The sequence below is a fragment of the Lissotriton helveticus genome, chromosome 7 (assembly GCF_964261635.1).
Source record: "Lissotriton helveticus chromosome 7, aLisHel1.1, whole genome shotgun sequence".
Taxonomy (NCBI): Eukaryota; Metazoa; Chordata; class Amphibia; order Caudata; family Salamandridae; genus Lissotriton; species Lissotriton helveticus.
The window spans coordinates 988117321-988139989 of NC_136068.1; the positions used below are offsets into that span (position 1 = coordinate 988117321).

The 22669-nt window shown below is 42.4% G+C and overlaps 1 protein-coding gene across 1 annotated transcript in view; it reads right to left on the bottom strand.

Moving 5' to 3' along the window:
* Positions 1–17703: 17703 nt before the first annotated feature.
* LOC144769362 (melatonin receptor type 1A-like) overlaps positions 17704–22669 on the bottom strand; it is a 60540-nt gene continuing 55574 nt past the window's right edge. The window contains exon 2 of the mRNA XM_078653413.1: positions 17704–18470. Coding sequence (XP_078509539.1) covers positions 17704–18470 — 767 coding nt within the window. The remainder of the gene's footprint in view (positions 18471–22669) is intronic.

Genomic DNA, 22669 nt, shown 5'->3' on the forward strand with positions numbered 1-22669 from the left:
CCTATAGAAGCTTCTGCCCACTTCAGTCGCACAACGGAGTATACATATCGGACCTCGGACACTAACTCTTCAGTACACTTCTAGACTTGTAGATACTCCTCCACAAAGAAGGACTGCTGTGCTGCTGAAACAATCACCTCCCTACTGGACTGCTGCTCTGAAGGACTGCTTCCCTGCTGAGCTGACCTGCCTCTTGCCTGGGTGAGAAGGACTGGACCGTCTTCTCTCTAGCACAGAACTCCAGAGTGACTCCAAGGGCTATTCAGCGGGCTTTCTGGTCTAATGCCTCAGGGACAGCCTTCCAACATCCTTGCTGTTGCACCTAGACTCTGCCATTTGTAAGTATGACTTGCCAAGTAGTGTCACCGCAGTCCTGGCCCCTTAGAAGTAGGCTTAATGTGCTCTTCTGGCCTCCATGGCTCTAGTGGAACCAACCCATCTCCTCTGCTGCGCTGCCCAACCCCAAGCAGAACCGATGCATCACAGCTGCTGCATGGATTGTACTTATTGCAAAAAAAACCATATTGCCGCCACATCCCGCAACCTCCTTTTAAACCACTTCTGCGTGACACATCCTTGGCATAGGGCCACGCATCTCTTGTTGACAGCAGCCTCAACAGCAACCCTGGAATCAACTTTAAAATTGAATATTTCATTTTCTACTGATTGGATATTTGTTGTTTCTGTCTTTTTTTAATTAAAAATAACTGTTATTCTAACTTGGCGTGGAATGCTTTTTCTGTGCTGTTATTCACTTCACTGCTGCTTTAAGTGTTGTATCAGTACTTTACACATTGCCTCCTAGTTAAGCCTGACTGCCCTGTGCCAAGCTACCAGAGGGTTGAGCACACGTTAATTTAGGGTTGGCTTGTGCATCACTCTGACAAGGTTTATGGTTGCTACTTGACCAGGGCTCACATCCCAGTCAACCAACAACCCAATGTCTTACACAAATGATAAGTATGTAGTAGGGATGAAGATTGCAACATCAAAATCTGTATAATATAAGTTTTTCTAACAGCAAAGTAGTGCTTTCTAAAAAAAATTCTAAGCTAATTAATTCGTACCAATTTGTTTTGTCTTTTGTATGTACTCCATTGACTAAACCCACTAAATATTCCTCTAGTTTGCATTCAATTCCAAGAGTGGTTATGTTTTTGTCGAAAACTAATGGGAGAAAAACAATGTTTTCTTTCAGTGCTCGTATTTATTAATCTGGCTTAAGTTTTCCAAATTTTCGTTGCATTCTAGGTACATTTGAAAAGGATGCACTGCTTGAATTACATTTCTTTATATAAGTTCAGTCGCTGTAGTTATAAAGGGATTGGATATATTTCCATATTGTTATGAAGTGCACATGAAGGCATGACATTTTCGAAGGCAGTAATTGCAGATTAGATAGTATTTGCAGAGATTGTGTTTTTCTTCTGCAAATATTTGAATGTTCGTATTTTTTGAAGGAGATCAATTCTTTTTACTTGCTTTTTATAACACAACATATGCAAATCTGATTAGGTATTTCAGAAATTGTTTCTTGAAAATCTAGTATATCCGTTTGGTAATTGGCTAAGTCCAATAATAGATTTTTTAAATTAATTCTGGGTAAAGGTAACTTAGGGCAATTAGTGTTCTCAGCGAGTGCCTCAAAGTATTTAGATTGGATATAGTCTATAAAATTGTTGACTTGTGCGGAATTACAATGCAGTAGAGCATAATTTAGTACTTCTAATTACAAAGACTGTCTTTTCACCAAGTATAATATTTGCACACGTTTTTTCTTAATGTTGAATGATGTGTGGAAAGCATCTTTATATGAATGAATGTGGTGTCAAACATGTGATTTCTCAAACAACCTAAAAATATGTCTTTGGAGGTTAATAATGGTGCAAAATGTACCAACCTCAAAGTTTTTGGAGAAGTGTGATTTCTTCACTTAGTGATGACCTTTTAAATGTCATTGGAAATGTCCTTAGCTTTTGAATGGACGTGTCTCTGATATTACAAATAGAAGAACAATTCCATTCCTAGACTAGTTTCTGTTTTTTCCGATTAAATCTTTGTAAGATATTGTTTTTTCTTTGACTAATTTTTCTTTACCTACTACTTTCCATGTTATACTTCATAACACCCTCCTTCATGTGTGACTGAAAGCACACAATTATTCTGTTAATGGTTACTCACTTCATGAAATATTGTTTAGACCTTGACATAGGTCGTGAAGCTACCTGAAAAATGTTACAGAAGTTTAGTCTTGTTAGTTGTTTCTTTCGTAGTTTATGTATTTTATAGGTTGAAATTAAATGGTCAAGACTTTTGAAGCCATTCATTGTGAAAATGAAAAGTTTTCCTTTCACATGAAATGCTTTTTCAACATTATGTTGAACATATTGTCTCTCTATGAGGTTCTCTGCCTTTCCTTATGAAAGGAAATGTTGGAAACAGATTTTTGAGGACACAAAGTTTTATAATGCTTTGCAATTATATTCCTAATCTTGTATCTTCATGTAAAAGTGTATATTTTTTAATAGGCAGGACTTTCTTTGTTAGAGTAGCTAAATATTAATGTTATTCTCTTGATCAATTGCTTCAGATTAACCATTTTACTACTAAGATTCAGGTGCGTAGAAACATTTAAAGAAATGATTGTACTTTTACTAGTACTATTGTTTTTCGGTAGGCATACTCTGTTTCTCTGTTCAATTATTTTGGTCTCCTTCTCTCTGTTGTACAATTTCAATGTTTGCATCTCCAGGTAATGTTTTTCGGCATTGTTTTCAATGTGGGCAACTCTGTCTTAGAAAAAACATAAAGAAGCAGTGGCGGCTCCTCCATAGGGGCCTGGGGGCATTGCCCCACTGCTTTCTTGCAGTGCGAGAAGCATAAACATAAAATGGTGAAACTACCATTTTATGTTTCTGCTTCTCGCACTGCGAGAAAGCAGAAGTGCCTGGAGTGCCTGGTTGGTGGTGGGTGGGTGGGCGGTCCTGCTCGAGGGCAGGGGGGAGTGGCTTGCCCACTGTTGTGGGTACTGACTGTTTGGTTGGCCCCCGGGGCGACCATCTCAGTAATGCACACTCCCCCCTTTTCTCTAATTAGGCTGCATGCAGCCTACATAGAGAAAATGGCCTCCCAACAGGCGCCCGGCTGGAGTGTGCTCCGTAGCGCCTCACCAATCACAACCCTGCCATTGCAGTGTTGAGATTGGCTTAGGGTAGGGGAGGGAGGCTGCCTGCTGGGCTGCCTGCTTCCTGTTCCTGCAGGAACACGCGGGACCCGGCTGCACCATTACACGCCTGGAGCAGAGGCGGCGCGGTACCCAGAGGTAAGGTAGGTAATGTTTTATTTATTATTTTTATTTTTTTATTTCTCCCACGCGCTTCCCCTACCTCCTGTGATCATGCCGGCCGCGGCATCAGTAATTATTTCTTCTCCTCTTGGAGTTGTTGTTACAACATGATTTCAGGTCTGACAGTTATATTGCCTTATTTGCACACGCTCTGTTTGCACTCACTCGAGTTAATAAGCTGCCCCCACCTGTTTCCCCCAATTATCTCACCAGAGACACCACATGAGTGGAAGCGCCCCGAAGTCCCCTCCATGTCCACCTGAAGCACTGACGGGGCTTTGAGAGATTCGGACCCTGACTTTGTATCTGAGAGATACATTATCAGCCGCTGCAAACGGATTGATACCTCTGATCAGAGCCGAGCGGATCACTGTCTGCTTCACAACAAGACTCTGTGCACATTCAGGGAAATGTAGCGTTTAGAGTGAGAATGGGCTGAGCAGTGCTGGCTCTCGCAGGCAGGGCTGGCATTAGCGCTCGTCTTCCCGTGTTTAATTGCTGCAGAGGTTCCCAGGAGGCCTGGGAAGTGAATATTGTAGCGCCAGGGGTAACCTTTGAAAGGGATCCGAGCCCGGGCTGAGTCAAACTCTTTTAGTCTTGGAATGAGCCAGGCAAACGGAGGCGCTTAATACTGGTGAGACGGCTCTGTGAGCTACACGCTCACTGCTGACATCTGCTATGATCTGCAGGCCACAGGAGAGAATCCCGGGAAACCCTATTCATCCTCTCAGCCTTCTGAGAAGCTGCGCCTCTTTTGTGCAGTGCTTAAAACCAGCAGAAATGCAGCACAGAGTGTTGCGTAAAAAAGACAAACCTCCACCCTGCTGTTCCAGTAGCCCCAAGGTCTGGGTACCCCTGACCCTGCACCAGCCCGAACAGCTAAGAACACGCGGATTCACTTTAACTCTGAACTCCAGTTTATGCTGCGCATTCATGCAGCTGTCAAACCCACCGTCACCTTCCACTCTCCCACAAATCTCCCACCTCTCCAGAGTGATCCTGGAGACCAGTTCACAGGAGCCATTGGCATGGCATGACTGGATTACTGGATCATCTCCACAGGCCTACCCTAGACAACCATCTCAGGCCTTCAAGGCAGTGTGAAGGTGGCATTGGTGGATAGTGCGAGGTGCCAGAAACAGTGGACACTGTAAAAGTTAGCACAGGTGAGCTTTCTCTTCCACACTCTATCTTGCTGTCTGTTTGTTTCCATACTTTTTTTTTGCCACACTCAACATCTCTGTGTGGTCCTCTGTGTAATAACCTCCCCCAAAAAATCCAACACCCAGCAATTTCTTAAATGATAAATAATTCAATCGTATTGCTTTATTAACCTACCTGCATCTACAAGTTTGCTTGAAAATATATCATTTGTCCACTCTTTTTCCAACAATTTCTCGGGGGAGGAACCCCGCCAAACCTCCTGTAGGTTTTTCCACTCACTCGCTATGCTCGCTCGCCGTAGTACCTTTTAACAATAATGTTACGCCTTACCACTTTCAAATGTCACAAGCCGCCACTGGAAAGAAGTAATAGTTACAGTATTTATCGTCCTAGTAGAAATGTTGATTTTTCTAATTTATTCATCTGTAATATTTTAGTAACATTATTCCATAAAGAAATGTACCAGTTTTATGTAGAAAAATAGTTGGCGGTGGTGTAGTATAATTTTGTGTTTGTAGAAGAAATCGAGCATTCTTCCTTTCCAACAGTCAGCACAATGTCTATGATAAGTTAGCGTTATCTAGTAGTATTTTAGTATGTTTATAGCCCACCTTCAATTATTAACCCATTACACAATACTTTACTTCTTAATTGTATTCCTTATCTACTTTTTAATTCATTTTCACTGTCAGATGCACAGAAATGTGTGCGCGACATGTATTTGTAATAGCTTTTAAACTTCATTGGTTCAGACTATCTTATTTTCTTACTTCATTTTGGTTTTTAGTAGTATTGTGCTACATTAGTAGCCGACATTTTGTCACAGCCAATAATTATCCTACTTTCAAAATCAATATGTTGGGATTATGTAGTTTCCTAATGGTCAATCATGTAGCTGATGGTGGAAATGTATCAATCCATACAAATGTTTAGTTAAAAAAAGGCTCTTTTAAGATCCACCCTATATTATTTTATATATTTTTTTCAATATGTACTGCAGTACTTCCAAGATATTTCGTGAAAGTATTAAGGTACTCCATAAACTTTTTTAAAAATACATAAATCAATTAAAAAAATTCCCTACCTTTACAGAGTTTGCTAACCTGCCTCATGCCTTCCTATACATTTTAGAATCATTCGTTTTTATTACGTGGTATGGTATCAAAGACACAGCTCAACTGCCTACCTCCACCGGCTGGCAGAGCACATCGATATAGCCAGTACAAAGCGTACAGGTCTACAGCCCAGGGGGCGACCCCGTGTAAAGAAGCTTCAGTCCATAGCGTCCATGGCAGACGATTGCTATGATACCACTTTTATAAAAGGAAAAGAACTAGAAAACAGACAAACACCCATCCCCTCCACCCCCGCCCCAAATCCTCCCTCCCACCCTCTCCGCATCAGTCTCTACATTCCTATCTTACCACCCCATAGCTGTTGGCCACCCCTCAGAGTAGCTTACACTACGTTTGTGGCCCCAACTGGCTCCAGAGGAATAAGCTACAGAATTTGTAGGTATTTTGGGCATGTCACATCCCTCATTTCCTTGGAGAGGAGCTGCAGAAATGGACCCCATAGCTTCACGTATTCTGCTCCCTTCCCATCCATGCTAAGTGAGAGGCGCTCCATTGCGAGAAGATGCCAAAATCTCCGGATCCAATCACGCGTATCAGGTGCAGCCAAGGAGCCATATTGTGCTGGAAGGACCTGACGCGCCGCGAGTAATGCTAACGCAATCTGTCTGCCCCTTAGCGAGGGCAAAGGGAAGGATTTGGTGTGGGGGAGTCCCAACAGTGTCTGTTCAGGGGCCTGGGGCAGTGCAATGTGGAATGATTCATCAAGGTCATCAAGAACGCCAGTCCATAGGTTATATTTCACTGAGAGGTGGTCTGCCACTCTGTCACAAGGATGATGTCGTCAGTGATGTCATCAGTGATGTCCCTGACCATGTCATGAGTGATGTAATATGTGACGTCATCAGCAGTGCATTGCGGGCGCGTGAGTTATAGTTAGCTGAACTAACTATAACAGGGGAATTTCAATGGTTTTGTATGAGTGAAATGTCCAGCTAACTATAACGTGTGAAACCTATGCTTTTTTCAGTGAATTTCTAAGGTTTTTTAAATGCTAATTCCTAACTATAACGTGGCTGAAACCTATGGTTTTTTCAGTGAATTTCTAAGGTTTTTTAAATGCTAATTTCTAACTATAACGTGGCTGAAACCTATGGTTTTTTCAGTGAATTTCTAAGGTTTTTTAAATGCTAATTCCTAACTATAACGTGGTTGAAACCTATGGTTTTTTCAGTGAATTTCAAAGGTTTTGTAAACGATAATTTTTAAATGTATTAATTGTTATATTTTTTATACTAATTTACTACATTGTTTTAAAGTATTTATTTTTAGATATTTTATTTTTTAAATTACATTACATATTTTTTATATAGATTGAAAAAAAATGTTTTTAAAAATATTGAAATTGTAATATATTTTTTTAATTTATATATATATTTTATATAGCTGGCAATGATATCCTATGGAAGGAAATTCAAGTACTGGTAAGTACAGTTAAATTTACTTTTCAGGAACAGTAGTGAGCTGAAAGATGCAACACTGAGGTCTCTCCAGATAACAGGTGAGTAAATCGGAATTCGTAGTTCGGCTGATTTTTGAGGAATTTTTTTAAGTTCCAAAACCCCACACTTAGAAGAATTTCCAAGTGAAACCAGTCAATGTTAGCCTATGGAAGGAAATTCAAGTTACTATAACTACGATTAGAATTACTTTTCAGGATCAGTAGTGGGCTGAAAGATGCAGCACTGAGGTCTCTCCTAAAAACAGGTGAGTAAATCGGAATTCGTAGTTCGGCTGATTTTAGAGGAATATTTTGCTCAATAGTGAAGGAAGGGGGCGGGGCCTGAGGTAACATGTGTGCAAACACGCCCTGTGGCGCATTTTAGGTTGGTGAATCAATTCCTCTTCAATCCTGAGGTCCCCTGTGAGCCAACTAGCCAACCAGGTACCTCCAGTATGCGCCAGGGAGATGTGTTGCAGAGAGGTGTTCAGAGGGCACTCCCCCCTTTTTACAACACTCTGCAACACAGCTCCATGGCGCTTACTGGAGATACCTGTTGGACTAGTTGCCCCCTAGGGGACCTCTGGATTGAAGAGGAATTAATTCCCCAACTTAAAACGCGCCACAGGGCATGTTTGCACTCACATCACCTCAAGCCTGCCCCCTACCTTCACCACTGTCCAAACGCGCCCGTAGCGTGTTCTAAGTAGAGGGATTAAGTCCCCTTGCATACTGGGGGTCACTGGGGGCCAACTAGCCCACCAGGAACCTCCAGTATGCGCCAGGGGGCTGCGTTGCAGAGAGGTGTAAAAAGGAGCGTGGCCTCATTACACCTCTCTGCAACGCGGCCCCCTGGTGCGTTTCCAGAGGGGGAACTAATTCCCCTTGCATACTGGAGGTCCCTGGGGGCAAACTATCCCACCAGGAACCTCCAGTATGCGCCATGGGGCTGCGTTGCAGAGAGGTGTAATGAGGCCACGCCCCTTTTTACACCTCTCTGCAACGCAGCCCCTTGGCGCGTTTGCAGAGGGGGAACTAATTCCCCTTCCATACTGGGGGTCCCTGGGGGGCAACTAGCCCACCAGGAACCTCCAGTATGCGCCAGGGGGCTGCATTGCAGAGAGGTGTAATGAGGCCACGCCCCTTTTTACACCTCTCTGCAACGCAGCCCGGGGCTGGGGGGTCCGTCACAGCCCCCCCCCTATTTTAAATATTAGTGCCCCGGGAGGTGGCGGTCCACGGGGCGTGTGGGGGGCTTGAGCCCCCCCACACAGGTTTTTTTTTAAAAATAAAAAATAAGAGCCCCGGGGGTTGGCAGTCCCTGGGGCTGTGGGGGGGGCCGTGAGCCCCCCACATACTCCATAATAAAGCCCCGGGGGGGTGGTGGGCCCCGGGGGGCCTTAGAGGCCCCCCATCATTCATATGCAAGCCCTGGGGGTGGCGGTCTCCGGGGCTGCAGGGGGGCCGTGTGCCCCCGCTAATATACTTACTTTGCCCCGGGGGTGGCGGTCCCCAGGGCAGTGTGTGGGGGATTGGGGCCCCCCACACTTTTTTTTATAAAGCCCCGGGATTTGGTCCCCCGGGGGGCTAATTAGAAAAAAAATCAGACCAGGTTTTTTTTTCTCCCAAGCGGTACGCGTACCTAAGCGTATCCCGCAATTTTTAAATGCATGTTTTTAATTTTGAGCAGATCTAGAGTGTCGCTGGTGTTGAGAATGCTCCATACAGGAGCTGCTTTCCACCTAAACTTGAGAACTACCCAGAGTTCTCTACTTCTTTTTGCATAATTTATTCGTCACTCTATGCCTGAAAGGGTATTTTTTTTACTTATACTCGGTGCTCCCTTGTGTCTGGACAAAGCTATACCTCTCTGAAGAGCTCTAATTACAGCAAAACACTGTGTCAGGGGTTGCTTGTATTCATTTCAGGTTGGCTTGGTTGGTATTTTACCAATTCAAAGCTGTAATATTGTGCCTGGAGTGATAAATGGCATTTGTCATTTTACAGCTCGCAAGGACAGCATTGTGCTAGTCCTATGCTTAAAAACCTTGCTGTAGAAATGGCAAAAGACTTTGTCCATTTCTATCTCGGCGTGGATAGCACTGTGCTAATCCTACGCTTAAAGACTTTGATAGAAAAGCAGACATTTGAGGTGAGCAGATCTAGAGTGTCGCTGGTGTTGAGAGTGCTCCATACAGGAGCTGCTTTCCACCTAAACTTGAGAACTACCCAGAGTTCTCTACATCTTTTTTGCATAATGTATTTGTCACTCTATGCCTGAAAGGGTATTATTTTTATTTATACTGGGTGCTCCCTTTGAGTGGACAAAGTTATACCTCTCCGAAGAGCTCTAAATAGAGCGAAACACTGTGTCAGGGGTTGCTTTTATTCATTTCAGGTTGGCTTGGTTGGTATTTTACCAATTCAAAGCTGTAATATTGTGCCTGGAGTGATAAATGGCATTTGTCATTTTACAGCTCGCAAGGACAGCATTGTGCTAGTCCTATGCTTAAAAACCTTGCTGTAGAAATGGCAAAAGACTTTGTCCATTTCTATCTCGGCGTGGATAGCACTGTGCTAATCCTACGCTTAAAGACTTTGATAGAAAAGCAGACATTTGAGGTGAGCAGATCTAGAGTGTCGCTGGTGTTGAGAGTGCTCCATACAGGAGCTGCTTTCCACCTAAACTTGAGAACTACCCAGAGTTCTCTACATCTTTTTTGCATAATGTATTTGTCACTCTATGCCTGAAAGGGTATTATTTTTATTTATACTGGGTGCTCCCTTTGAGTGGACAAAGTTATACCTCTCCGAAGAGCTCTAAATAGAGCGAAACACCGTGTCAGGGGTTGCTTTTATTCATTTCAGGTTGGCTTGGTTGGTATTTTACCAATTCAAAGCTGTAAGATTGTGCCTGGAGTGCTAAATGGCTTTTGTCATTTTACAGCTCAGCAAGGACAGCAATGTGCTAGTCCTATGCTTAAAAACGTTGCTGTAGAAATGGCAAAAGAAATTGTCCATTTCTATCTTGGCATGGATAGCACTGTGCTATTCCTAGGCTTAAAGACTTTGATAGAAAAGCAGACATTTGAGGTGAGCAGATTTAGAGTGTCGCTGGTGTTGAGAGTGCTCCATACAGGAGCTGTTTTCCATCTAAACTTGAGAGCTACCCAGAGTTCTCTACTTTTTTTTTTGCATATTTATATAAATATATATATATATATATATATATATATATATATGTCGTTATAGTTAGGACGATGTTTCCATAGGAAAAGCGTTTTTTGTTTTGCCAATAACTTTGGCACTGCTTTACAAATCTTCTTGAAATTTTCCAAAGTTTTCTGTTTTTGGCTCAGTTGCTGTGTTGAAAGTTTCAGGGTGATCCGTCAAGCAGGGCAGAGAAAAAAGGGGGGGATCCCAAAACGTGTTTTCCCCATGCATTTTCCCATAGAGATTGTGAACACGACTACAGCACCAACCACTGAACAGAATTACACCAAATTTGGCATAAAGGTAGACGTTGGCCCAGAAAGTATGCTGTTGTGATTTGGTATAAATCCGTTCAGTAGATTTAAAGATATTTAAGTTAAAAGAAAATAGATATCTAGGAACACAGATGATTGCAGTGGACTTGCGGATTCACTGTCCCTGTGCTGAAATTTGATTGTCTGCAAACACTTCAACCAGGATTGTTGGCAGCCGTCTTGGGACTTGGCTTGAAGCCGAGGCCCACAAAAATGTAAGAAAATAAAGTAAAGGGGACAGGGTAGGAATTCCCCTCCCCCCCCCACCCCCCCCAGATATGTAGGGTGGTCCCGCACGGACCCCACAGGAGTTAAAAGCATTTTTAAATTTGATTTTGCCGCAAAATTTGTGGGTGGACCACCGCCAAAATTGAAAGAAAGTAAAAAAGACGCATGTCTTTTATAAGAAGACGCCGGGTGGGCCAAATTCTGGGGGTAGTGTATTTTAATTATGTGGTTGCTGCCCACGCGTCGCCCTCGTGCCCTGGATCCGCCACCTCCCCGGGACAAACAACAATATCAAAATGATGTGAGAGACCTGCCTGCCCCCCGCAGCCCCGGTTACCACCATATGCCTGGGATTATTTCTAAAATGAGTCCGGGGGAAGCCTGTATGACCTTCCCGCAGCCCTGTGGACCACCACCTACCTGGGGCATTGAACTACAGAAATATGGGGAGCACACAGTCCCCTAACAGACCCAGGCACCACCACCTCCCCAGGACTATGAATTACAGACGTGAAGGAGGGCCCACACTGCCCCGCATAACACCAGGGACTGCCATCTCCCTGGGGCAATTAACATAGAAATGATGGGGACTTACATGGCCTCCCACAGCCCCAGGGTCCGGCACCTCCCCATGGCTCAAAGCATATATAGGAGGGGGTCCGCTGCAGGCCCTCGGGACCACCACCTCCCCGGGGATAAAGTAAAGATTGGAGTGGGCCCCCATCCTGTAGTCATAGTTGGCCCTGGGAACCACCACCCCCAAGGGCCTGCTCCTGCTATGTCCCTGGGTACCCACCCCTGGGACATAGCTGTTTGCTATGACTTGGCAGGAGCAATCTGTGTTTATCATCCATGGGTACCATGCATGAAATATGTTTTAACAATTCAGATTTTATGAACCGCAGCTTCTGACAAAATACGCTACAAGAACACCAAATAGAAACTATTTCATCACAAACACTGTTTTACCTTTACATAGTAACTAAGGTAGCCTGGAAACCAGTGCCAGCCCAACGATTGGATGTAATGCCTCTTCTTTACAGGGCATGAGAATTTTACTCACAGCTAGTCTCTTCAGCCATATTTGTTAAGTATGTTCTTCTTGTAGAGACTGGTGGGCAAAAGTTTGACTCTGTTTCTGTGACTTGCTTTTGGGGTCTAACTTTGCTTCATTACGATACCCACCAATCTTTTCTGTTGGGTTGCTGTGTCGTCTTCAGAAAGGTCTTGATCAAGGAGTCTACAGAGGTATATTCTTTGATAGATATTCATCTTCATATGTTCCTTATGAGAGAGAACTTCTGAAAACTGCATTCATAGAAGGGAGCTTTAATGAATGTAGCCAATAGAAAAGGGCTCTAGTTCAGTGGATCTGCTAAGGATGGGTTTTGTTAATGGGGTATTCTGTATGCGGTTCTTGTTTAATAGGTTTCTAGAAAGAGATCTTTTGTTGGGGGGTTTCAGAAAAATGCAGGTGTAGCAGTAGGTATCTGAAGTGAGTTACTTTGGTAGATTTCTCTGCCTCTGTGGAAGAGGTTTTTTTTGCATTTTTATATAGCTCGAACTTAAGCCGAGGGTATCAGAGCACTTTACATGAGCACCAGTTGCATTACAGATGGACACATTAATTTTTATGTACAGGGAGATTAAGTCATTGGCCCAGAATCACAGAATGTTCGAGCCTCCAGCCATACTCAAACTTGGCTCCCCAGCTTCAAAGTCTACTGCCCTAGCCATTAAGCCACACCCTCTCCCTTAGCAGAGGAACTCCCTGGTTGAGGTGAAAAGCCCCTTGGGAATTGCGGAAAGAGTACTTCTGAAAAGGGCTTTAGGTATAGGATCTTTTAAGAGCGTTCATGTGGGAAGTATCATCTGCTGAAGGCACTTGGGCATGAGGTGTATTGGAGGGATTTTTATGGAAGGAATAATTGGTCTTATGAATTGAAGGAAACTATTTTGGCAGTGTGTTCTGAGAATTCATTAAGAACCCCTTTGAGTCTTTCCAAAAGAAGAAGACACGTGTAAGGGCCTTGCAGAGAAGTATTCAGGTAAACAAATCAAATGAAATTGGATTCAATGGAAGGATTTGCAGAAGTGTTTTCTAGCAGGATGTTCTGAAGAGGAATGATGTAAAGAGGCCCTTATTATGATGCTGCGCTCGAAGTGGGTCTTTTGAAGAGGTTACCTACGGAAAGGGCCTCTGAGAGAGGAAATTTGTGCAAGGAATGTTAGGAGACAATTCTTCCTGGATATATCTTATAAAGAGGTGGTTTTGCATGTCGTCTTCTGTGTTGTTTAGAACTGATCAATGGAAGAGTCTTCTTTTGGAAGGGTTTTTCAGAAGATGGTTCTTATGAAAAGTTTTTTTTTCTTCAAAGCGATCTCATGGGAAGTCTTTTCTGAAGCTAGTTCTTATGGAAGGTGTCTTCAGGGGGGGCGTTACCGTTGAAATGTTTTCCTATACATATTGTTCTTTGAGTAGCGATTTCAAAGTGCTGCCACAGAAAAAGCATTTAAAATATGTTTTTAATGAAAGTCATCTGGGGAGTATATTTATAGAATCACTCTGTAAAAGAGGCTCTTATAAAAGAGGTCTTCAGAATGGCAACTATAGACAAATTGATGGAGATAATCATGAAATATCACTAAAAACGGATTGTCCGCAGGAATAAGATCACTTGTTTATGCCCAACATAGCACCGCACTCGCACTACTGTTTCCAATAAATGCCCTCCCAGTCAGTCCCTGAGTGCTCCCTCACAGCTTCTCTGTGTGTGCATCACCCAGCAATGCTTTGACTTTTCCCGCTACCCATCCAAATTTCAAGCCCTGCCCCAAACTCAGAGCAACAAGTCTGTGCCCACAGCCCACTTCTCTGCACCACATGCAGTCTCCTACACTTAGGCTGGTACATTTCTGCAGAAAAATAACAGAGACATTTTGCTGTCCGCATCTTTTTTTAAATAAATTATTGCCATGGAGGTGAGACACAGCAGAAGAGGCTAAATGGTAAAATAGAGAAGCCAAGCCAGACGGAGGTTACATCCATTAAAGCGGAAGCTCACAAAAAAGAAAGGGGTAGAATTGGCACAGAACAAACATTAAAGTGCATAGAAATACTGAAGAAATATTTTCAACAAACAATACAGTGTAGAGATGTGTGAATTAATATCTGTTGGCAAGAAAACAAAGTAAATCTTGTGGAAGAGGTCTTCTGACGAGAGCTGTCAGACTGGCACCTTACTCCTGGGAAGCCTGCAAAACCATCTGTGCAGTGCCTTAAGGTTCATAGCTCAACCCCACTCTCGTCATTCACAAACCCTCTTCCCAATGTCATCAACACACAAAACATCAGCATCCTCTTCCACGCGCCATACATGCAACTCATATTATCCCTCTCGGACAAGACCCACAACATATGAAACAAGTTCACTGGCTGCATGACCAAAGTCGGTAACTGAATGAAAGCTGACTGTCTCTAACTCAACTCCCTCAAGAGAGAAGTAGTGATTTTTGGCAAAAAGACCTCACCCTGGGACTCCAACTAGTGGCCTGCCAAACTCAGACCCTCACTTACACCCAGAACCCACTATAGGAATCTCAGAATAATCATCAACACTAAACTCGACATGACAACACAAATCAGTGCAGTAACTGCATCCTGCTTCCACACCCTGAAGATGCTGAGGGGAGTCTTCAAATGGCTCTCAGGCAACACTAGAAAGGCTGTCACTCAAGCTCCAGTCACCAGCAAGATGGACTATAGGAACCCTCTCTATGCCAGGATAACCAAACAGCCCACTAGAAGACTACAGACCTTCCAGAACTTGCCATCCAGGCTCATCCTTTACCTCCCACACAGAATTCACATCACAACCACACCTCAACACCTGCTCCTGACACACAAACATGCTAAAATCAGACTCCTCACACACACATTAAAGGCACTACACAATGCAGGCTCCATCTACCTGAACAGTCGCATCTCCTTCCATCAACCATCCAGACACCTCCTCTCTGCAGGACTCCCATTTGCACAGAACCAGATCATTAGGATGGGTATTCTCGGAAATCGCTCCAAAATCGTGGAAGGACCTCCCACTCCGCATCAGAGCCTCATCCTCTCTTCTTGATTTTCGAATGAAGATAAAGGCATGGCTTTTTAATTAACCAGCTTTCCATTGCAGAGCTAGGCACACACTCCTGTTCAGGGCAAGAATACCCTCGTAGGTGATAGTGCACTTTACAAATACACATAACATAACAGATCTTGGGAAAGGGATATATCCAGTATGGCACTTGTGGTAGTTTTTTCTGCATGTGTCATTATCCAGAAGGATGCAGTTATAATGACTTAGTAGGAATTCAGACTTGTTGTTGTGGTCTTAGTCTTGATGGTTTCCCTTTAATCCATCCAATTTAAACAGTTGAACATTATCGAATGCCTTGCTCTTCCAAGTTGGGTATTTGTCTGTAAGGCGTGTGTTACCAAAAGAATGACTGCTGTCAAATCTTCAGCCTGTGACATCTGTGTAACCTGATGGACAGCTATTGTGTGTGAGGTCCGAGTCTGAACGTTTTGTGCAACCTGAGATAGATCTGCTCTCTAATGCCAGCACTTTTAAAATCCATGAAACCTGAGGGATAGCTGTGCTCTGGAGCCTGCCTGTCCTTGAGAGACGTGTACCTTGAAGGATACCCTACTGTCTGGGGTTTGAGAATCTATCCTATTTACAGGACATATATGGCATGAGCTTTAGAAGCTATAACCCAAGAAAACAAGGGCAACCCTGCTGCCTAATGCCCAAGTTCGTAGTATGTAAGCAGCCTTAGGATAACCTTCTGTGTGGGGGCTGACCTGTGAGGTCTAGCTGGTTTGAAAGATACCCAGCTAAGTCCTGGGCCTGTAATATTTAAAACCTACAGAACAAAGTAATTATCTGTGATATGAAACCTTAGGTTCTAGCTACTGGCAGGAAAGCCCTTTTTCTATTGTACCTTTATTAAGTGATACATATGTTCAAGCTCTATAATAGAATATGTACTTAATACACTTGCATATCTTAAGCAATAGTTCTGCTCTCTGTGGAATTCCACCAAAATAAAAGCAACCTGAGTGATAGAGCAGTTTACAGCGCTTTCATGTACATTGGTGAATTAAAGGAATCGACTGTGCTGTCTACAGTGCCTTTCTTTTCGGTTGGTACAAAGATGGCTGTGCTAGCTATGGTGTCTGCTTGTGGGAACGCTGCATGGATATCAATGGTTTGATTTTGTGTCCTAAGCTCTGCTTTAGATGTTGGATGAGATGGGGCTCCATCTGAACAGCATCGGAGTACCCCGTCCTCCAAAGTAAAGTCCCGCTTCCTCAAACCCGGCAGTAACGGACAGTTAGAACTCCAAAATCACTCTTATGCCATAGGACAAGTCTCCCATCTCGAGGGTGTCATTGCATTATTTATTATTTTCAAAAAGGAAAGCCAACATTGTTATTTTCTGTTTGAAAATAAACGTTGAAAGGTTGATGTACTGCTCCATAATGTTGACAGAGCCATCTGTCAAACTTTCAAAGCATTTACAGCGAGGATGTCCGCTGGGCCGGCGGACATCTTATAATTTGGGCGGTGGGTACTCTCTCAGGGCAACGCAGTACTTTCCTGACAGAGTAAATTTCCGTCTGCCAAACTCTATTTACATTGTGTGAACTGTTAAGAATATAAACGCAAGTGCATACATAATTTATGGATTGCTTAGTTTGAATGACAAGTAGTTCCTTGTAGCGTATGTGATGTGGTTGTGAAATGTTTTCAGTGAGCGAACTCAGCAGTATAGCTAGGTTACATGGTCTCTTGTTCATAGGCTTCTTAACCCTATGCTTTAGCAACTGTGTGAAGATCAGTCTGGTAAATTCCTCAGTCTGGATATATTTGATTTGAATATGTCTAGTTCTTCAAGTTTTGTTTGGTGACATTTTCTGAAATCATTCTCAATTCGTTTCCTTTAATTTTCATGGATTGGCATAATTGCTGCTTTCGTTTCCTGTTGGTCAGGGTTTGTTTAGTGCAACAATCAGGATCTGCCTCGCTTTATTTGCTATTGCTTTCAGTGCCTATATTGGCTTGGTTAAATGTGTCTTAGTTTGAGGTTGATATGTTTTGATTTGTGTGTCTAGTTTTGTTTCATTCAACTGTCTGTTAGTGCTCTGGTTTTGTCTAAAGATTGTGTTAGACACTTGTATTGCTTTGTTTGATTTGGCTGCCTTCATCTTCTTTCGTCTGGTTTGGTATCATTGTCTGTGATTGTTTGGGGTTCTATACCATTGTGCCATTGTTGTGAATTCTTCAGATTTTTTTTTTTCATTTCACCATTTGGGATTTAACTTGCTTTGATGCTTAGTAATATAGTGACATAATTTGACAATGACGAAAGACATAGTGTGCTTTCTTTGTTTTTAATAACATGGGATTAGGGCAGATTTTAGTAGTTTTTTTTAGCTTGTTTAAACATATGGATCTCTCTTGTAATTTAGATCTACTTTCAGACTGGGGTTTTGTCTAGTTTCATGGCACTGTTAAATCCAATTTCCTTCATTTGTATAATTGTGACAAACAATGAGCTACTTTCTTAGGCAGAATCTCACTAGCGGTGAAGTGCACAGGCGAGTTTCATATACTAGGTAGTGCTATTACACCTAATTTACACTATGACATGAAGCCTCATTGTTAGACGTGTGTTCTCAGTCTGCCCAACCCCTAGACCTCCAGCAGTGAGTCCTTCACATTAGAGTCAGGAAGATACAGCCCACAGTCTCCGTTTATCGAAACATTTACGGTCTCACCGTGGCTTTTCGTCTTCTATTCCTCTTTAGCGAGAGTGAAAGAATGCCATCAATATTCTCTTATACTCTTTCCTGAAGTTATGGTTCAGCATGCCATAAATAACAGCGTTCAGGCAGCTGTTGAAGTAGGCCATGAAGTAACTGGCTGTAAAGAGCCACCCTGGGATAGACGTGCCAAGAGCTGGATCTACTGCCACTGACAACCCGATGAAGTTCAGTGGTGCCCAACACACTGCAAAGAGCACAAAGACTACGAACATAGTCAGGAAATTCCGCAGGTCGTGAGGCTTGATCCTCAGACGAGCATCAGGCTTGACCCTCCGTCGCACTCTGATGACCAGCACCCAAATCCTGAGGTAGCAATAGGAAACAATGGAGATTGGAAGGAAGAAGTGGACCACCACCACGGCAATGGTGTAAAGGGAGCTTGCTGACTGGGCGAAAGTACAAGAGTACACACGGCGATCATACTGCAGGGAATCCACAAAAAAGTTGGGCACAAGAGCCAAGAAGGTGAGCACCCATACCAGTGCCACGTAGAAGAGGGTGTTTGTACTGGTGAAGACCTTTTCATACTTCAGGTTGTGGCAGATGTAGCAGTAGCGGTTGACAGCAATCGCAGTGATGTTAAATATGGAGCTAATGACACTCAGCCCCATTAGGAAGCCACTGATTTGGCAGTGAAGGTTGCCCATGACCCACCCATCGTGGAAAATTGCAATCAAGACCAGCGGATAGGTGTAGAAGGCGACGACAAGGTCCGCAATGGCGAGGCTCACCACAAATGCATTACCTGCGGAGGAAAGGAAAACAAAGAACAGCATGAATGACAGAGCACTTTCTATTCAATATAAGTGTAAAATGTAAGGGTAACATTTATCGGCAATGCAATGAAAAGAACAACGTAATATTGTTCTGTACTCCCTCATTATCCCCACCCGATAATCACATTATCTAAACGAGAATAATAAAGAGGACAAGAGTGCCATTGTTTCTTCCTCCAATCAGCCATCCTCATGCTCTTGATGTCTGAGGACTCCAAACTTGCTTTTTGCATTATGCTCATTTAATACAATGTAGTTGATTACTATCAGCATAGGAGGCACTGCAGGATACACACTGCATGATATATTACATAGCATAGCAAACCCACACTTGTAAGAAGGCACTGCAGGATACACACTGCAGGATAGATAACACAGCATAACACACCCACACTTATAACTGTGTACTGAACATGTTCAGTAGCATAAGGGATAAATACCAATACAAGATAACACCATGCTATTAAACTTTATTGTATATATGTGTATGTATGTATATATATATATATATACATATATATATATATATATAATCCAGCACTCTTCAACTCCGTTTAGATTGAAAGATGGTGAGCACACAGGTATCCGATTTCAAAATTCTTTATTACAAAGCCCTCACCCCCGACAGACGCGTTTCGCTTTGCAGCTTCGTCAAAAAAAATATATATATATATATTTATGAAAATATATATATATATATATGTTTTTTTTTTTTATCGACCTATTCAAGTTTATAAGAAAACTAAAATTTCAAAAAATCTTTCTGATCAATCCCCAGGACACATTATCTACATCTCTTCCTATTCTGGATGAAGACACAGAAGAAGCCTCACCTACGGTTAATACTTTCCGGGCATTGTCCACTTTACAAGCATTAGAGAGTTTGAGCGCCGGAGAATCGATGGCGCCAAACACCCAGGAATATCTAGAACAAGCAGGAATAACCCAAGTGGGAGGCAGAAGTAACTTCAAAAGAAAATCTAGAAAGATCCCTCAGACTCCTTTCGATGCAATTGATGTCTTTAATGAAGCTGTTATCAATGATTTGAAAAATCTGGCCAGCAAAAACCGGAAAGGAATTGATAACTTTAACATCCCGAGAAAATATTGGGAAGCTCTGCAAACCCTAAAAAATGATAAAACCATAGAAATAAAACCTTCAGATAAAGGTGGCAACATGGTGATTTTCAGTAAAGAACATTATCAGAAAGAAGCTATGAGGCAATTGGAGGACATTGAATGCTACACTAAAATCCAACGTAACATTTATGGGGCAAGCATCCTACAATATCATCAACTACTAGGACAATGGAAAGCAGAGCGCATGTTAAATCATGATGAGTATCTCTTCCTGCTTTGTGAAGAACCGACGCTGCCCACATTCTACCACCTGCCCAAAATTCACAAACACTATAGCAATCCACCTGGAAGACCTATAGTTGCTCCTAACAACAGTCTCCTAGAGAACACTGCAATATTTGTGGACTCTTTTCTATCTCCCTTTGTCAAGAACCTAACATCCTATATACAGGACACTCGGGATTTCTTGAAACATGTGGAAGGAATCTGTTGGGAAGAAAATCTGTTACTGATAACACTAGACATCACAAGTCTATACACCTGCATCTGTCATTCTGATGGCCTGGAAGCGATCAGATGGTTTTTGGGTCAGAAACATCCCAAATTTGCACAACACAATGACATGCTATTACAGATGGTATCTTATTGCTTAAACAATAACATTTTTGTGTTTGATGGACAACTGTACTTGCAAAAACGGGGTACAGCGATGGGCACGTGCTTCGCCCCCAGCTATGCGAACCTTTTCGTTGGCTGGTGGGAGAAGCACGTGGCCTGGGGAGAGGATAACGACCATTGGCTAGACAAGATTGTACTTTGGACAAGATATATTGACGACCTGTTTATTATTTGGAGGGGTGATCGGTCCTCTGCTGAGGAGTACATTGCCACTCTAAATAATAATGAATTCAATCTGAGGTTCACAGGGAACATTAGCGATACTACAGTCAATTATCTAGATCTCCAGGTCTATATTGAAAATAACGTTCTAGCCACTTGCCTTTTCAGAAAACCCACTGCAGGGAATGCAGTATTACATGCAGATAGTCACCACCCGATTAGCCTTATCAAGAGCATCCCGTATGGAGAGCTCTTGCGCCTTAAGCGCAATTGTTCTACGGAGAAGAGTTATGATAATGCTAAAAAACAGGCATTGCAACGTTTCAAGAACAGGGGCTACAAGAAGGGACATCTGCAGAATGCGGTACTCAAAGTACAGCAAATTGATAGAAGAACTTTATTATCTTCTGCAAGTAACAATAAAATCAAACCTGAAGATAATACTGTACGTATGATTACCACATACAATGAGAAATCCGCACAAATTGTTCAGATCTTCAAAAAGAATTGGCATATTCTTCAAACTGATTCGGTTTTGAAGAAGCATATCCCAGAACGTCCCGCAATCACATACAAAAGATGTTTATCCATTGGCGACCATCTTATACATAGTCATTTCACTAAACCAACAGCCACCAAAAACAAACTGGGCATAAATGGCTTTTTTCCTTGCAAGAAATGCAAGGCTTGTAAATTCAGCAAGAAAGTTACTTGTTTTGAGGGTGGATCGGGAAACAGCAGGCCTATGAGAACAATTAATAAGTTCTATAATTGTAATTCCGATTATACGGTTTACTGTCTTGTCTGCCCTTGTAACAAAAGATATATTGGTAGCACCAAAAATCCTACAAAGAAAAGCATACTGGAACATATGCGGGCGATCTCTAATAAGGACCCCACCTACCCCGTCGCTAGACATTTTGAGTTATATCATCAAAGTAATAGGGATCTATTACAATTCTATTGCATCGACGGGGTAGACAGACATGAGAGAGGGGGAGACAGACTGAAAAAACTCAGAGCCAAAGAGTCCCGATATATTATAGAACTCCAAAGCATGAGCCCGATGGGACTCAATAATGACGAAGAGCTTTGGGCACACCTAGACTAGAGTATTTTCATCTGAATAATGTGTTGTACAAGTATCCAACTAGCACGATAAAGTGTACTAAGAAATGTAGGTTCTTACTGTCAGAATGATATACATGAAAATATGGTCATTATACAATTGACACTGATACCTGCTTTCGTATTCCTCCCAATGGCCCATTATCTAGGGGTCAACTTTTTAACAATTTAATAATCTGTTGTTATTGAAGCATGTATTTGTAACTGGACATATGGACAAGTTTTAGGCTGGGAGCCTTTTGCCCATACAGGGCTCAATTATGCTATCTCGGCAGCTGGCTATACATGATGATACGGGATTATAATGTTCTTTTGATCTCTGAACTTTTTGCCTTTATCATCTGTGGCAACTGCCGAGACTTTGAAAAATCCATACAGGTCATGGAGATTGTCAATAATCAACTTGCAACTCTATAATTAAGAGTCCTGTTTTTATGAACACATATAGTGAGAGGAAATCGACTCTCTTTATTTAACACTGTATAATTATTGTTTATACACTTGCACTTATATATTGTTTGAATAATCACTTTTTCACCCACTATAAGATGGCCGCCACCATACGAATGTATAGTTGGTCAAGATTATGTCCGTCATTTGTTTCCATGGCATGGAATTGAAGGTTGGGTTTAAAAGTCATTGTAACACTATGGGTTATTCGACATTGAAAAAGCCGCGAAGGCGAAACGCGTCTGTCGAATTGGAGGGGAGAGGAAACTGTAAAGCACCGATTAAAGCATCTTAGCTTTAAAATCTGACTCCGAGTGTGCCTCTTACTTTATTAGCAGTCCTGCATGGTTGCTAAAGTACAACAATGTATATATATATATATATATATATATATATCTCAGAGGTGCTGCTCAAGCATATCCTGCCCGCTCCAGAACGAAAGTTGCGTCGTTGTGGGAGGACTCCTTGGGCCAAGTCCTATATATTAAATAAAGAATTACGACGCTTGTGGGATTATAAAAGTTTCTTTAATCCGCCGCCGCCAAACTCGTTTCGACTGCCACGCAGTCTTGCTCACTGGACAAAAGGAAAAAGCGCGCGGCCATTTTTAAATAACGAAACTGCACGTAATGAACTACATGTCAAATGACATGAAAGACAGACTCGTAGT